This window comes from Rhinoraja longicauda, chromosome 38, assembly GCF_053455715.1.
Source record: "Rhinoraja longicauda isolate Sanriku21f chromosome 38, sRhiLon1.1, whole genome shotgun sequence".
Classification (NCBI taxonomy): domain Eukaryota; kingdom Metazoa; phylum Chordata; class Chondrichthyes; order Rajiformes; family Arhynchobatidae; genus Rhinoraja; species Rhinoraja longicauda.
Genome location: NC_135990.1, coordinates 7,741,986 through 7,760,686, shown reverse-complemented (window position 1 = coordinate 7,760,686; position 18,701 = coordinate 7,741,986). Strand labels below are relative to the sequence as shown.

General features: G+C 39.7%; 1 protein-coding gene across 2 annotated transcripts in view; it reads left to right on the top strand.

The window, feature by feature from the left end:
- The window catches only part of scaper (S-phase cyclin A-associated protein in the ER), a 276,817-nt gene that overhangs the window by 69,855 nt on the left and 188,261 nt on the right, over nucleotides 1-18,701 (top strand). For both annotated transcript variants that reach the window (XM_078430095.1, XM_078430096.1), the window contains one exon: nucleotides 5,569-5,787. In XM_078430095.1, coding sequence (XP_078286221.1) covers nucleotides 5,569-5,787 — 219 coding nt within the window. The remainder of the gene's footprint in view (nucleotides 1-5,568; nucleotides 5,788-18,701) is intronic.

Sequence of the window (18,701 nt, the reverse complement as noted above, 5' to 3'; positions counted from 1 at the left end):
TTTCCCAGATTGGTGGTGGCATTTTGGGCTATTCGTTTTTTGCTGAGTTTTAATTGATTTAATGAATCATTGACATGGCTATCAGCTGGGATGTGAACTAATTTTTATTTGTGATTCCTGTAAATTACATGGAATCACACTCTTATTGCTTCATCCGTAAAATACACATTTTCTTAGTACTATATTAATACTCACCAATCTTTTATTCACCATTAAAATATTGAATAGTGAATAAACTATTCACGTGTGGTCATTAATTTGGGGGGAGCAAATAAGAGAGTATACGCAGTAAATGATGTGAACTTGAAAACTGACAAACTAAGAGCATGATAGGTCAGAATTAAAATACTGCTTCTGGACTCCATTGTACAGCTCCTGTGGATTCCATCTATCTAGGTGTGTCATCTTCTTCACGAGAGGGACATCATTAATCATTACTGTAGCTATGGCCCCTTTTCACCTCAGTGTGGCCTTTGAATTTATCGGTTAGCAAGGATTTTGGAGGTTTTGTCTAATATCGTTTCCACAAAAATGCATCTCCAATTTACAATCTTTTTATGGTGGCATGCAACTATTATTTCAAAAAACATGTCAATGGCAGACAGAACCAAGCCTTGAATAATTGAGCTACAGAATATAGAGTATGCTTGAGTTGCATTATGCTCAGAGGCCAAGCTACAAGCTAATGTTGACTCATTCACAAGCATACTCAACGTGTGGAAGACAAAGATTCTCACCCAACCTGTCCTTGCTGTATAACCCTGTCATCTAACAATGAAGGTTGATGACAAGATCCCTGATGGCACACATTGCTTCATTGCATCAACGGACTTTCTTTAGTTGAGGAAAAAGGTGTCAGAAATCCAAGACCTCATACTAAGCACAAGGTTATTTAGCAAGCTGTCGTGCTTCTTGGCCTTCCATCAGTTTCTGGGACTTCAATGCCCAGAAATGAATCCACCCAACAAATTCTGGAAATACCGCCAGAAACACTTATTCCATGATTATTTGAAGTGCAACTATCACTTTCCATGCTTTGTCCTGTCCCCATCTCCTTTCTAGCTTGATGTAGGAAGGAACTGCAGATGCTGGTATAAACCGAAGATAGACACAAAATGCTGGAGTATCTCAGCGGGACAGGCAGCATCTCTGGAGAGAAGGAATGGGTGATGTTTCGGGTCGAGACCCTTCTTCAGTCCTTTCTAGTTTTCTCTGACCCACTACAGTCAGTCTGAAGATAGGTCCTGACCTAAAATGCCACCTATCCATGTCCTCCAGAGATGCTGTCTGGCCTATTGAGTTACTCCAGCACTTTGTATTCTATTCAAGTTTCGAGCACCTGCATTTCCTTGTGTCTCCTTTACTTGAACCTTAAAGACCAGCAGCGAAGTGGGATAAGTCTGGAATGCCTTGTAATATTACCACGGGCATAATAGCTTCTTTTTGATCTGCAGATTAATGATTCTGTGATTAACCTTCTAATTCGGTAAAACTAAAATAGCAGAGTTTATTGCACCTGCTCTCTTGTAATTATCATTACATCATCCAATTAAATGATTATGGATGTAAAGTGAATATTCTTTAAAGGTACATCATTAAAATGTGAATATTTATTTGTTGAAAGTACTCTATTCTCATTGACTCCTTCCATTAAATTAGCTATATTCAGATTTTAGGTTTTGTACTGAAAGACAGATTTCATTGTCCCACAAGTTAATAGAAAAATATTTTCATCTTGTTTATACAAGTTGATCCCCAAAGACATTGTGCACACATTGTACAGGCAAGGCCTGGATTGATTTACAATGTGTCATCTGCACGTTGCATCCAACTGTGATGACATAATACCTTCTGGTAGGGCAATCAGATCTGTGTTGTAAATAAAGAGTGAAAGGTAAGTGAATTATAATTTTTGGCAATTATTATAATAAAGATATCGTGGAGCAAAAGAAATGTTGGAAAATCTGGATGACCATTGAATGAGTAAGCAGTTGCAAAGATTGAAGAATCTAGTCAAATAAGCTCCGAGCTCTTGCCTTCTGTTGAAGTGTCAAGTAATTTAATTTCGAGATACAGTGCAAAAACAGGCCATTCGGCCCAACGAGTCAACACCGACCAGCTATCACCGCACATTAACATTACCCTACACACACTAGGGACAATTTACACTTATACCAAACCAATTAACCTACAAACCTGTACGTCTTTGGAGTGTGAGAGGAAACCGAAGATCTCGGAGAAAACCCACGCAATCACGGGGAGAATGTACAAATTCCCTACAGACAGCACCCGTTGTTGGGATCAAACCCAGGTCTCTGGCGCTGCAAGAGCTGTAAGGCTGTGCTACTGTGCGCTCTAAGTAGCAAGACAATCTTTCATTCTGTAATGTAATTAAACGAGGGAAAAGCCCAAAATATACAGTTTTGGATGTGGTGGAATACCAAGAAGGAGCTTGAGGAAAAGAAAGGTAACCGGCTTTGGGTTAGACATCCGGCGTGGAGATGAAAAGTAGACAGAAACAAAATGTTCCTTCAGGAGGACAGAGGTGCAGAATGGAGACATGACTTGGGCACAGTGGAATGCACCGGAAGAAAGATTAGTCCGAAGGTAGACACAGAATACTGGAGTAACTCAGCGGCTCAGGCAGCATCTCTGGAGAGAAGGAATGGGTGACGTTTCGGGTCGAGACCCTTCTTCAGACTGATCGATTATTCCAGTTGATGTAGAGATTGGCAGCGCTCTGCTTGAGTGCTGACTGCAGAAGCATTCATTTTTCATACATTTGTGAGGTATATGCTTGTCCAGCAGTGTTGTAATACTAGTTAACTGTAAAAACAAGCTGTCTTTGCTAGAGTTGTAATTACATCGTTAAGCTGTTAGTTTTCAAACTAAGCTGATTTTTAAAGATTCCAAAACTTCATCAACTGCCCAATTTAATTTCTCCTTTTGGAATGTAATATTTCTCTTGTTCATCAAAAGAGATTGCTATTCATTAAAAAAAAAACTATTGTGTTCAGTGCAGTTATTCAGGGCAGGGATTTTGCAAGCACTGCTTGGTCTGAAGAGTAGATGTAGTGGGCAATGCATCTATGTTCTTCATGTCAGAATATATTGTATCTTTCTCAAATTGCATCGGGGCCAGCAGGTTTGCTCAGTGTCCTATCATCATCTGTCAGTTTGCTTCATGTCCTTAATGAGTAGTGGCAGTTACAGAAAAGAATTGTCGACCGTGATGAGATTACTGCAGGTTTATGAAGAAATGGCTTGCACTGATGGGAAATTCTATGTCTGGTATAGATCATAAATCAGTAATTCACTCAGAAATGGGGAACACTTCGAGACCCCAAGAGACTATGCATTTGTATTAAATTGACATTTTATGTTGGGTATTATGAATGTTTAAATTCTTGGCTCTTAAAGTTTCCCCTTTTCGTATTGACTTGCTGCAAGGGACAGTTTGTTTCCAAGGTTAGTGCACATGTTGGCATCCAAGCTTCAGCTACTAAATGGTTGGGTGACTGATTTTATTTATATGGCACATTTGGGGCTATAATGTTGATTATGTTTGGCCGAAGAGCTTATCATGTGTTCAGAAATATTACCCATGAGCTTGTGAGACTCGCACAGGGAGCTCAATAGACAGCATTGCATTCCTCAGCACTGATATACCGCACCTCAGTGATTATATATTTGACAAACCACCAGATGGCAATTATTCATGCTTTATTCAATGGTTAATAATTTTCAGCATGAGATAACTGAACAATCGTGTTTCGAAAGAAGCACAAAGCAATTTTATGCAATTAAATATTATTACTGTAGCTGTCAAGCAGAAAGAGAGCTGGTCGTATTCAGTAGTATGCAATATTAGTCAAGAGTATTTTAGTTTTTTATGTGGCTGTTGCCAGGACTTGAGGGACTGAGCTATAAGGAGATTTTGGGCAGGCTAGGACTTTCTCCCTTGGAGCGCAGGAGGCTGAGGGGTGATCCTGTAAAGGTGTATAAAGTCATGTGGGGAACAGATAGGGTAAATGCACAGAGTCTTTTACTCAGAGTAGAGGAAATCGAGAACCAGAGGATGTAGGTTTAAGGTGAGAGGGAAAAGGTTCAATAGGATCCTGAGGGACAACATTTTCACACTGACAGTGAAATGGGTATATGGAGCGAGCTGCCAAAGGAGGGTAGTTGAGCCTGGTACTATAACAACATTTAAGCATTTAGACACGTACATGGAGAGTAAATGGAATTGGGCCAAACACAGGCAGGTGGGACTGGTGTCGATGGGACATCTTGGTTGGCATGGACAAATTGTGCCAAAGGGCCTGTTTCCATATTGTATCACTCTGAGTGTTTAATTGTCTTATGCACCAAGAACAGAATAATGAAATCTTACTTGCTGCAACTTTTACAGGCACAGTAACGCAACAACACGACAAATAAATATACAATAAACAATGATTCCATACATTATCAGTTATACTAGGTAAGCAGGCCATAAGAGATCAAGTTGAAGCACGCAATATTGCCTTTTACTTTGTCTCGTAACACACTCGACTATCTTGATGCCTCAGGTTTACTGTTGCCAATCTTGCTTGCAATTTTTTTATTATAATCCATGACATTTTGAGGCAATGAATGTCACATGAACAGATACATTGACAAAGGTAAGGTTCCTATTTAACTACTTACTTTCTCATGACCATCAACATTGGTACATTTTTCTTTTCAATCTTTGACTATTTAGGTACATACAATGGAACTATGGATCAATGAATGCATAATCAAGTTTAAATGCAGTAATGGTATTTAAAAAGGTATTTCAAATGGAACTCCAAAGGCCACAGCTTGTGTGCTGCAGGTGGCAGGTCTAACACTCTGGGTAAAGACTTTCCTGTTGTTTGTTTCTGAGTGTAGGCAGGTAGGACTGAAAACTTAAACCTAACCTATTATTGGCAAGCCAGGAGGGGAATTACCTCCTGGAACCCCATCCTTTCCTTTTCCAACTTTGATATGTACCCTAAAACACAGATCACAGTCACCCCTTCCAATCTTCTTTGGCCCAGTGTCCTTTTAATTTATTCTTTGTATTGTACTTTCAACTGCTTTATCTTCGTGAGTCCATGCAAGTACAAGATACTGGATATGTTTCCCATTGCTTGCCAATACCAGCGTACCTCTTCTGTGGAAAAAAGATCCATGGCCAAATGTTGTACTAGACATTAGTTATACCTCACTTCCAGACCTACAAATCCAGTCTTGTATGAGGATAGGGTGTATTCCACAGCTAGGCTGTTTTAATTGATTCTATAATACAAAGAGGTATTATTTTACATGTAAGTACTTTCCTGAACAGCTGCCTTCTCTTTTACAAACTGCAACAAAATCTCCCCATTTACAAGGTGCTTCTAATCTAATTAGTATCTAATTGGAAGCAAATCCAAATTGTCTTTGTACAGCTTTAACTCTGGAGAGTTGGGCCAAAAGATCTCTGTATTTTGATCAATAGTAATGTTTTGAATAATTGCAGACCTACTGAAACATCTTGTAATGAGCATTATGTTACATTAGCACACAGCAAACATGCCGACGGATCCAGTGCAGCCCGATAATGTACAAGACAAGTCCTGGCAGCAAGAGACAGACACTACTGAAAGAGCAAAAGATGTAGTCTGCCAGTCAGAGGATATGAAAGTGGAAGTGACACCAATTGTTTCTGTGCAAGAACCATCTCCATTGGAGAGTCCCAGACTGGGACCTGACATGGATCTTTCCAGTGAGCTTTCAAATGTGAGTATGAAAAGAATGAAGTGACTGCCTGCGTGATATAATGCTGAGTGACACAGCAGCACCAGAATTTTTTAATGCATGTGTTTATAATATTATATTTAAGTATTTCTCTATGGTGCAAATCTTTGGGATGAATTCCACACATTTTTTCCTTTTTTTTTTCTCTCCAGCCAATTCATGTTCAGATGTGTTTTGAATGAAATACCAATTAATCTGGTTTTATGTTTTTCATTGGGGATGAATGATAATCAAAGACTCAATCTGAATGTCTTCCTTTCCTTCAAAAAAATGACTATTATGATAGCTTTAGCATTGACTTGCATTAACATCTTAATTAAACCTCTGATGCAGCAGTTTTACCTCCACATACCTCTGACATCCCAAACGATATTCACATAATGATTTGTGAGGTAAAGGCATCACCATACATAGATGACTCTTGGAAAATGGTCAGGCAGAAGACAGTGTCGGCTACATATACACCGATCAGCCAAAACATTATGACCTGATGAGCCAAAACATTATGACCACCTGCCTAATATGCTGTTGGTCCTCCGTGTGCAGCCCCATAAGCAGCAGGGTGTGATGCACTATGTATTGTGACACATTCCTCCCGTGACCACCATTAAAATTTTCTGTGACTTGTGCCACAGTAGACCTTCTGTCGGTTCAGACCAGACGGGATAGCCTTCGTTGCCCTCGTGCATCGATGAACCCAACACTCTGTCGCCGGTTTGTGGTTTGTCCCTCCTCGGACCACTGTCGGTAAGTTTTCACCACTGCTGACCAGGAGCACCCCACAAGCCTTGCCGTTTCAGAGATGCTCTGACCCAGTCATCTGGCCATAACAATTTGGCCCTTGTCAAAGTCGCTCAGGTCTTTAATCCTACCCATTTCTCCTGCATCCAACACATCAACTTCAAGAACTGACTGTTCACTTGCTGCCAAATATATCTCACCCCTTGACAGGTGCCATTGTAACAAGATAATCAATGTTATTCACTTTACCTGTCAGTGGTCATAATGTTTTGGCTGATCGGTGTATACCTGTAGTATCTAATTTTATGCCTGCAGCTGTAATTGAAAACAGCATATAGAATGGCAAAAGATTATTCATGGCAAAGAATAGAAACTGTGGCACCCCACTATAATCTGCAGGCTGCTTGTCAAATATTTCACTGGCTATCTTATTAGACCTTTTCCAGTTCACTGTGATGTTATGACATGCATTTTTTTAATCAGCCTTTTTATTCTTTATCTCAAATTTAAGCAAACTGAAGCAGTATATTAAGACAATTGTACATATTAATATTCTAATATTGTATACATATAGATTTGCATTGACTGTAAAGTAATATGGACAGCATAACAGACAAATTAATATGAATGGGATTGAATACCACGTGTTGATCATTGTTCCAAAACAAAATTCTTGTAATTATAAAAAATGTGCTCAATGATAATCTTTAATCTTGTACTCAAATCCTCTTGCAGTGAATCATTTTTTTTCCCATACCAGTTGCCCACTGCATGCTAGCTCTCAGTTACTTGTGCACAAGAACACTCAATCCCTTTGAGTATAATCACTTCTCAATTTTCCATCTTTAATAAAATATTCAGTATTTCTGTTTTATTTTAACTAACCTCATTTTTTCCCCATGGGGACACAAGAAATTGCAGATGCTGGAAGCTTTTGTTGAACACACAGTGCTGGAGAAACTCGGTGGGTCAGGCAGCATCTCTAGAAGACATGGATAGGTGATGTTTCGGGTTGGGGCCTTTCTTCAGACTAAACTAAATCAAGTGAGCATAGTTTGGAGGTGAGAGATAGGTGATTTAAAGGCATCTTTTGGGAAATTTTATTTTACACAAAGATTGGTTGATGTCTGCAACATGCTGTTGGAGGGTGTGGTGGATACAATTACTATATGAGATTTAGACAGTCTTAAATAACACGGCATAGAATGATGCTGTCCAATTTCTGGCAAATGGGATTAGTGTAGATGAGCAAACAGGTCTGTGGGCTGAAGGCCCCATTTCTGTGCTGTACTGGACATCAAGTGTTTGATTATCGTATTATTTATTATTAATTAGGTCCAGCACAGGAGGTTGGTGAAACGGTTGAAGGGTGTGGAATTGGGGTTAATACATTGGTGTGGACTGAGAGTTTTTATTATTTACTGATTGTCTTGTTATCATTTTCCTTATTATCGATTTCAGAACTCTTCCCACTCCCATCGTCAAGCTAATAGGTTAGTCGTTCCTTGTCTTCTCACCTGCATTTCCTAAAGGGCATTTGCTACCCTCCAATCTGGAAGAACCATTGCAGAACCTATAGAGTTTTGGAAGATGATACCTAGAGTATCCACTAACTCCATAAACACCTCTTTCAAAACTCTTGGATGTAAATCACTGCTCATTATAGACTGGAGAAATTAATAACACTGATTTCTTGTACTTCCTCATAGGCAAAGGACTCTTGCTTTTCCAATACTTCAGAAAGTGTATTGATTTCCCATGCCATCTCCTTATTTCCCATTGTAAATTGTCCCACCTCTATCTGTAAGGGCCCCTCTGGTAGTTTGTCATTGTTAGTCATTTTCTTTTTCCATGCCTTCCAAAGTTTTTAGTCTTTTTTAATTTATTTTGCTGGCTTCCTGTCACTTCACTCTTTCTATTTTTCTGGCCATCTAGTTGAATTAGAAAATGGTCCCAAACTTCAACTGCTGGCAACTTCGTAATCCTTTTCCTTAGAATTTAATTTATCTTGCAATGCATGGATGAGCCGCATTTTCTGTTGTTTCCTTGTGCCTTGAAATGAATGTATATTTGTTGTTAATCGTGCATTATTTCTTGAAATGCAAGCCATGATCTTTAATGTGTAAGAAGGAACTGTAGATGCTGGTTTAAACTGGCAATAGACACAAAAAGCTGAAGCAACTCGGCAGGTCCTACAGCATCTCTGGAGAAAAGGAATAGGTGATGATTCAGGTCAAGACCCTTCTTCTGAAGGCAAAGGACTTCTTCTGAAGAAGGGTCTCGACCCGAAATGTCATCTATTCCTTTTCTCCAGAGATGCTGTCTGACCCGCTGAGTTACTCCAGCTTTTTGTGTCTATCCATGATCTTTAATGTTTTTCCAATCTACCACAACCAACCTGTGAAGGTTTCTAGTCTCAGCAGATATATATATATAAATAAAATGGAGATCAAGCCTTGCAAAGGCATGAGTATGGGAGATGTGGGCAGCAACATTGCCAGTGGTAAACTACGTTTTCATTTCAAACCATGTCTGCAAATGTATGGGAGGGGGATGGAAAGAATTGAAAGGAAACAGAGGAGATTATGGAACAGGATGGAGACATTATTAATCTTTATAAGTCCTCTGGTACTTGGTAAAATGAAAGCCTCCTCTTTATTAATAGAACACCTAATTTTCAGGCCTCCAATCAGTCGACAGGAGTCTTTTATTGCCTTGTGGGGAATTAGTGTAGATTACTGTTGAACTATTGTAACATACTTTGAATTGCGCCAAGTTCCCGTGGACCGAGCCATGTAGAAGCTGTGCTGAATATAAAACCGCAACCTTTGAATATTATTGAGCTGCATTTGTCGTTGATTTGTATCTTTTAAGGTCTAATTGTTAATACTCTGTGGACCTTTTGTACATCTAATTGGCTCTTTAGAGGATTGTCATTTAATGGGTTAATGAGTGCTAAGTACCAAGAATTTGGTCTCGGGCTCTCTTCAAGATGGAATTGTCAATACTTATGCTAAAATTTGAAGGCCTATTTAAAATATGAAGATTAATTGCAATTTAATTGTCTACGAGACTATTACAAATTTAAAAAGGCTGCAGGTTCTCTATGGCATTAGAAAATATATCTAAGGGGCTTCAGATAAGAAACTGTGTTTAGACTATGTGTGAACACCAGTAACAGAAGTCAGGTTAATTAATGACAAATGCTTTATCTCTCATTTTCTCAATTACTTGTTATTAATGGAATCATCCCACATTTATTTAAAAACAAAAAAAAGTTACACATTACTCATGAAGTGTTTTAAATGGTTTCCTCTAGCTTTATTACATCTTTATTACATATGCACATGTAAACCACAAATTTATTTATGCGAAGGATGTATTAGAATATAAATATATTTGCGTGAATTTGAAATCTGCTCTGTAGATATGTTTAAATTTAAAGTATCCGGCTGGTTCATTTGGTGGTACCTTCACTTCTAGGTCAGAACACTTAAGCCCCATATCATGTTTAATCTTATAATCTAAACTAATGTTCTGAGGCGCCGTGCCGTGGATGAGATGTTAAATTGTTAGTCTGATTCCTAGTTCATGTGGAGGTCAACTGATTTTGGTAATATTCAGTCGAAGGCAAGGAATTTCAGCAAATTAATTTCTCTCCACCAATTGACTGGGCTTTTGCTTTCTCGGGTCCTTTCTGAGCCATCAAATGCGAAGAGCAGCATTGTTGAAGTTTGAGAGGGAGTCATGTCAGGAAGGAATGAATTTTAACATAAGGGATAGTGGTACGTTTGCATTGTTCTTCCCCCAAGCATCTGTTGAGGTTAGAGGTGAGGAGTTGTGAGGGTCACAACTGAGATTGGTATTTGTTAGGCTCAGTAGGTAAGGGTCACTGACCCAAGTTGAGTGAATGGAGTTAATCTAATTGAATGGGTGGAACATGTTTGATGATGAATGGTCTACTCCTTTACCTTGTTTCACAGAAGGATTACTGTACAAACAACGGCCATTCAGCTGCCCAGTCAATACCGGCTCTATGTAAGAACAATCGAGTTAAACTCTAATGTTTAAGCTCCAAACTTACAATTCTTAAGCAGCTGAACTCGTACTATAGCAACACCTACAATTCTTCTTGTGCTTTTGCTAGTTGCGTTTAGAGATGCAGCATGGAAACAGCCCCTTCTGCACACCGACTCCACACCGACTATTGATACCTGTTCACACTTGTTCTACACACTCGCTACACACCAGAGGCAATATTACAAAGGCTAATTCACCTACAAAGCCGCACATCTTTGGGATGTGGGAGGAAACTGGAGCACCCGGAAGAAATCTACACTGTCACAGGGGGAATGTGTAAACTCCACACAGACAGCACATGAGGTCAGGATCGAACCTGTGTCTCTGGCGCTGTGAAGTAGCAGCTCCACCAGCCTGCGCCGCCACAGTGCCTCCATTGGGCGGCACGGTGGCGCAACGGTAGAGTTGTTGCCTTACAGCGAATGCAGCGCCGGAGACTCGGGTTCGATCCTGACTACGGGCGCCGTCTGTACGGAGTTTGTACGTTCTCCCCGAGACCTGCATGGGTTTTCTCCGAGATCTTCAGTTTCCTCCCACACACCAAAGACGTACAGGTATGTAGGTTAATTGACTGGGTAAATGTAAAAATTGTCCCTAGTGTGTGTAGGATAGTGTTAATGTGCGGGGATCGCTGGGCGGCGCGGACTCGGTGGGCCGAAGGGCCTGATTCCGCGCTGTATCTCTAAATCTAAAAAAAAAAAAAATCTAAATTATTAAGCACAGAATCTTGTACGGTCTTACTCATTTTCTTTCAACGTGCCCTGCCGTTTTCAACAAACTATGCACACACTGTGGTAGTTATTTTTTGTAAAGCAAACTCCCATGCTCAGTTATGAGGAAATTATTATGGGCTGGCTCCTTTGAAGAATGCAGGAGTTATGATTTTCTGAATCTCTAATAACCAAGGAGCTGAGGAAAGTATTATAGGAAATATATTTATAAGACAATATTGAAACACAAAATTCCAGAAGACTGTGTTATGCATTGAAGGTTGCATATGTTTGGCATTGTAATTTCTAATCTAGGATGCATCACTGCATGTGGGGGTGATAGTTACGGTGCGTGGTACTGGTATTATAGGCGTTAACTTTAAGGTAATTTGGTAAGAAAATTCACAAGGAAAAAAAGCTAAATATGGTCCCAGCTTAGGTGATACTAACCGTAGTGCCCTAAAAGACGTGACCTGTGATGTTGTTAAGCATTTATGATTGGAGGTAAATGCGGTGGAGTGTATATTTTACAATGCATTAATAAATGAAGCTTTCATTCCTAAAATGGTTGTAAACTTCTACTTTAGAACATGGGATTATTTGATTAAAAATAGGAATTTTTATTCATGATTTCATATAACCGTAATAGAAATCACTGAACGCTGTGTCACTTGCTAAATTGGGTGGGTTGATGGTGTGATAAAAAATCAGCTGGTGGATATCTAATACAAAAACAGAAAATGCTGGAAATAGCAGGTCATGGCAGGAAAAGGAACCGTTGACATTTCAAGTCTAAAACCGCTAGAACTGGGAAGGAGAGAAACTTGTTAAGCTGTGGGGAAAGTGTGTGAGCGGGTATCTAATATGGGGAAACTGGTGTGACTGGAGATCAACTGTAAAAGTAATGTCTGGTTAGTGAGTGAATGCAGGCAGTGAAAGAGTAAGAATATGGACAAATGAATAGGAAAGGTGAGAATATAGGAGTCGCAATAAACAGGGTAGTCAGGTGTGAAATAAAGGGATAAAAACAAACAAGCTGTGCCAAGTTATATGAGGTGGTAGAATTCAACATTGAGTCGAGAAGACTGCAATGTGCTCGGATGGATGTGGTGCTAGTCCTCAAGCTTGGATTGGGCCTCATTCCAACAGCATAGGAGACCATAAACCAATAGTTCAGAGTGGGAGTGGGAAGGAGGATTATAAAGTGGCAGGCATCAGGAAGCTCGGGATCACTACTGCAGACTGAACATAAGTTCTCCACAAGGCGGTCTCCAATTTGCATTTGGATTCTCTGAATTAGTGGGCACCATATTGGGAATACTGAATGCAACACACTTGCTCGGAAGAAATATAAGTGAATCGCTGCTTCATGTGGAAAGACTGTTTATGTCCTTGGTGGGTGGCACGGTAGCGCAGCGGTAGAGATGCTGCTTTACAGCGAATGCAGCGCCGGAGACTCAGGTTCGATCCTGACTACGGGTGCTGCACTGTAAGGAGTTTGTATGTTCTCCCCGTGATCTGCGTGGGTTTTCTCCGAGATCTTCGGTTTCCTCCCACACTCCAAAGACGTACAGGTATGTAGGTTAATTGGCTGGGTAAATGTAAAAAAAAAAAAAATTGTCCCTAGTGGGTGTAGGATAGTGTTAATGTACGGGGATCGCTGGGCGGCACGGACTTGGAGGGCCGAAAAGACCTGTTTCCGGCTGTATATATATGATATGATATGATGGGAAGGGAAGAGAAGGGAGGTCAAGTGTTGCATCACCTCCATTAGCAAGGGAAAGTGCAGTATGTAAGGAGTGTTTGGTGGGAACAGATGAGTAGACCAGGGAGTCGCAAAAGGAAACAATCCCAACAAAACGCTAAAAGGGAAAGAGGGGAAGGATTATTTGGGGTTGTGGATTCTCTTTGAAGATAACGGAAATGATTAATTGAATGTTGAGACTGATGGGATGGGAAGTGAAGACCAGGGGAACTCTCTCCTGGCCTGTACGGGAGAGGAGAGGGGGTGTGAGCAGAACACAAGAAATTATGATCTGCTGTCAAGGGCTTTGTTAACAATGGTAAAGGGGAAGTCCCGGTTCAAGAAGAAGGATAATATTTTACAGGGACCTGGACAGAAAGTCTCATCATTAGAGAAACTCCAATTGTGATGGAGGATCTGAGAGAATGGAAAAGAGTCCTTACACGATGCAAGGTGAGGCAAGAGTGGTCAATATAGCTATGGGAGTCGGTGGGCTGTAATGGATGTTCGTACCTAACATCGCCTGAGATAGAGACATAAAAAAGGTCGGGAGGAGTCTGAGATGGTCATGTGAAGGTGAGAACATTGTGGAAATTGAATAGACGACTGTTTTATCCACTTATTTACCTTTTCCTGACCTGTGGGGCATGTTATTCTGCTTTGCACTATGCATTTAACTTTTCTTTTGTCTATATTCTCACTCTCCAAATACTTCCATTCACTCATTGACCAGAGAACTTGTTTGCTGGTTATCTCATGACCACCCTAGTTTTGCCCTATTAAAAAATCTTCCCTCCACCCTCCCTACAGCTTAATAAGTTTCTTTTTTCTCTTACCCAATCCTGACAAAGACTCTGACCTAAAACATTAACTCTGTTCCTCTTCTCGCTATTTCCAGCATTTTCTGATGTAGTGATATGGTTTTCTAGCTGGTCCTAATTTCCATGGTTCCAATAGTACTCTTGAGTATCACATCCAGGGATTGTAAAAATAACTGATTCAACCATTAAAACGATAGCAGTGGGAATTTTGGCTCAGTTTGGTGTTGTTATGGAACTTACTGCGGACATATCTATATCCACTGGTTCTTTGCTCTGTCAGTGGGAACAGTTGCTTTCCATTTACATTGCCGATATCATTCATTATTTTTGATATTTTCATCAGGTCCCCTCGCAACCGTGATGCAAGGAAGGCAACCCCAGTATCTCTTGCCTATTCTCACAACCAAAGATGTCATCCCAAGGAGCATTTTACTAATTCCTCACTTCACCCTCTCTTAAGCTTTTTCAACTTTCACAAAGAGTGAATGTGTGGCATCCAGAATTTTACTGGATGTCACACATCAAATTATGTGAAGAACACACATTTTGAATAATAGTTTGTTCGTTCACTGTTCCTCGCTTTTTCTTTATCTTTTATTGAATATATATCACTGTGGTGAATAATTAACTATTGCTTGTCAACGTGATTTATTCCAGCACACTTTGCAGAGAGTCGCAAGAGATGTGATGAGCAGAGATGTACTGAAAAGTTATTTGCAATATTAGCAACTGGTATAAAGTCCTTTTGATTGTTACAGTTTGAGTGTTTCTTGGGGAACATCTCTGTAACACTATCAGTGATGAGATCATCCTGAATTTACTGTGGGGAAAAATTGAGGCTATACGCATGACAGTACTGAAATAATATATCTGATTTTGTCTGTGGTGAGAACATTCCTATATGTTGAATTACTAGAAGAATTCAAATAAAACCTTGGGGCACTGAATAGACCCATTGTTATTTCCTTATCATTTACTTTGACTGAAGATTGACTTTGTGGCACGATAGAAAATTCTGTCAAAATAAATAACACATAACATTTAAAGGTGTCTGGAATACAATGTATGGATTAATTGTTCCCATACAAAACAGCTCTCTTCTAACCACACCATGCCATTTTCCTCCTCTCGATATTATGTTGAGGACACAAGGCTCATTTTCTCTACATTTAGCACAGAAAAAGCAAATCCAGTGGAGGAATTAAATATTTGTGCTTTGGCCATGTCACAGTCAAATGACTGAAGTTATTTTAGTTCAATGATTCAGACCTTTATAACAGCAATATGGCTCTGTTTGGCCATAACTTTGTTTTACTTGGGACGGTTGAGTGAAGAGTTGAGAACCAGGTAGTGAAGGGCATGACTCAAGTTAAAAATAAACAGATAGGACAATGGAAAGTAGGAACAGAAAATCAAAAATGCTGCAGACACAGAAAACCTGAAATTAAACAAAGAAAAGGCTGGAAACACCCAGCAGGCCAGGCAGCATCCATGGAAAGAGAAAGAGAAAGAGTTACAGTTTTACAAGGTGTTAGTGAGGCCGCAATTGGAGTATGTGTTCAATTTTGTCACCCTGCTAGAGGAAGGATGTCATAAAGCTGGACAGAGTGCTGTGAAGATTTCCGAGGATGTAAGCAGGACTCAAGGACAGGGGCTGAGCTACACGATGGACAAGCTAGGATTTTATTCCTTGGAATGTAGGAGGCTAAGGGGTGATCTTATAGATATGTGTAAAATCACAAGGTGAATAGATAGGGTGGATGCATAGTCTTTTACCCAGGAATCAAGAACCACAGGGTGTAGATTTAAGGTGAGAACCTGAGGGGCAACTATTTCATCTAGAAGGTGGTGGGTACATGGAAGGAGCTGCCAGAAGAGGTATTTGAGGCAGGTACAATAACAATATGTAAAAGACATGTGGATAGGGAAGGTTTGGTAGGATATAAACCAAATGCAGGCAAGTAGGACTAGCTTAGATGGAGCATCTGGTTGGCAGGGAATAGATGGGCCTGTTTCCGTACTGTGGGACTCTATGACTCTATTTCAGGTTAAAGACTCCAGCAGAACTGAGAAAAGTGAGAAAGCAAGTTAACTTTAGGTTGCAGAGAGGATGGGGATAGAATGGATAGGGAAAAGGAAGCATCTCTGTTCAGGTGAGTCCAGGTTTGCTGAGGTAACTCCAATGTTTGCAGAGCTGCCTGGTTAGTCGATTAAGGAAGATAGTTGGAGAGGAAACAAACAAAGCAATTTATAGTGTGAAAATAATGAAAATCAAAATATTTCTAATTTGATGTATAGTTATCCTAAAGATCTTACAGATTTACTTTGATGTTGTTTTTCAATACGACCTGATGTTATCTTTCTTTAATAAGGGGCCAATCCTTTTACCTCCTCACACATCCCCATGTTGATAAGGCACTCTTAACCTAATTCACGAAAGGGTTATGTCTGTTGTCTCTCAGCTGTTTGGTGAAAAAGCCTAAAGGATGTAGGTCTATGTAAACAATGCTGACAGTCAGGGCAATAGCACAAGGTTACTGTTGACAGCAGGGGCTCAGAGTTCAGAATAACACAACCGGAATGAACACTTGTAAACGGTATCAAGTTGACATTTTAAGATTATGAAAATCCAATTTTCCTGAATAGATTAGGTGAATATGTTCCAGTTAAAATAAATTGTTCCAAAAACTCTTAATATTGCAGACTGGGTTGATGGATTACTGCGGTGTCTTGCTTTGGAGAAACTTGCATATATAGTTAAGGGGAAATACGACACTTTTGAAAAGATTTGGGGCTCGTTTATGAAATTTCTGGAGGGGAAAGATTTTACTGAGGCCTTGTAGTGAACTGCTGACTGTCTTTATTTTCATTGTGATTATTGTCTGGTTAGGTTATTGAAGGTGGGAGCAGTTTATATATAATGTACTATAGCAGAAACGTGCCTTACTTCCTTTATATTTAAAGTGCCTTTAGGTGCCTAAAAGTGACATTGCTGTTGATGTGCCATGTTATGTTATTTTATGTTATGTTAAATGTTTTTGTATGTTATTTGAAAAAGCAATAAAAATAATATGTATATATATATTTTTTTTAATAAAAAAAAAAATATTGCAAACTGCGGATATATAATGATTAAAGTACCATATTTGTTCTAAATAACTATCTATAGAAATCTTGAAACCTAAAATGTTCTACTTTCTCCAGTTTTTTTTGTCCTTTCTCCCTAAACTCTTTCTCCATGATGTGCTGAATTTTTTAATTTGTGGAGTGTGGATATTTCTAGTATGGCTCGAAGATATCACAAAATGCTGGAGTAACTCAGTGGTCAGGCAGCTAGTATTTTAATGCTAATTTCTAGTTTGGTTAGTGTTTACCATCCATCCCTAACTGCCTATTGCAGTCATTTTTCCTAATGTTTTTGGAATTCAATTGTACAGAAGATAGCAATCACTTGTATTTCCCAATTCCGTTTCACTGAAGTTCCATTATAAAAATTGCCTAACCATTACAAAATTGTTTAATATTTTGTTTTTCAAGTGAGCCATGTAAAAACCTCTCCTAAGAAAACGTCCATTTTATGTTGTGTCAACTGTCCAGTGAACAAAGTGCCATGCCTGATAAATTATTGTGGTCAGTTATAGGATAAATGCATTTTTAAATTAGGCGACTTTTATTTTGGAAAGAATAAGTTTTGTATATTGAATCATATCCCCTGCACTTCAGTGGTGAAAATCTGTTTTGCAGTGAATTTTTTTAATTTCATGATGGACTAATGTTAACTTTGCTTCAGGCACAAGAATAAAGTTAGAGTACAATAGGATTAGGGAGCTGATTATAAAAAAGTTTTGTAACTCCAGTGACATAATGGGTCCTTATGAGTTGTATCCTGAGTGGTAGCACTGAATTATTGGAACATAACCCCCATATGTCATTCTTTCTCTGTGCTAATTCAATTGGAGAAAGGTTCAAAAGGTACTTCTAAGTACCTGTGCTGAGAAGGAAATAAATTAGATGGGACCCCTTTACTGATCTGGATCTGTTGTGTGAATTTGTTACTGGGTCTATGATATCCTCTTCATCAGAAGGCTTCCTTGCCAGAAAAGTTTAGGTTGAGGTTCAGATGCAAAGTTTGGTTGAGCTGCAAATGATGCCTTGGGTGTGTGTAGAACCACGCTCCAGCATGCGGAATCCTCTCAGCACCGAAGGATGGGGAGTTATGCAAAAGAGTGAATTAAACACAGGTTTTAACAGTTCGTTGCCCCCTCACCTCTTCCCTGTGGCCATCAGGATTTGCCCCTCTCTTGCCTGTGCCCCACCAAGATTCAACCCCTCTCTTCCCTGTTCCCACCAGGATTTGCCCCTCTCTTCCCCACCTGGATTCACCTGTGCCCCACCTGGAAATCCATCTTTCTCACCTTCCCCCTCCTCCTGTTCTGTTCCACCTATATTCATTTCCTCTGGCTTCACAGTTTGCACCTCTTAGTTTCCATATTTCCACTAGTGGGAGAGTCTAGGATTAGAGGTCAAAAGGACGTTCTTTTAGGAAGGATATGAGGAGTCATGTCTTTCGTCAGAGGGTGGTGAATCTGTGGAATTCTTTGCCACAGAAGGCTGTAGATGCCAAGTCAGTGGATATTTTTAAGGCAGAGTTAGATTTTTGATTAGTACAGGTGTCAGAGGTTATGGGGAGAAGGCAGAAGAATGGGGTTAGGAGAGATAGATCAGCCATGATTGAAGGGCGGAGTAGTCTTGATGGGCTGAATGGCCTAATTCTACTCAAATCACATGACTTTATGACCT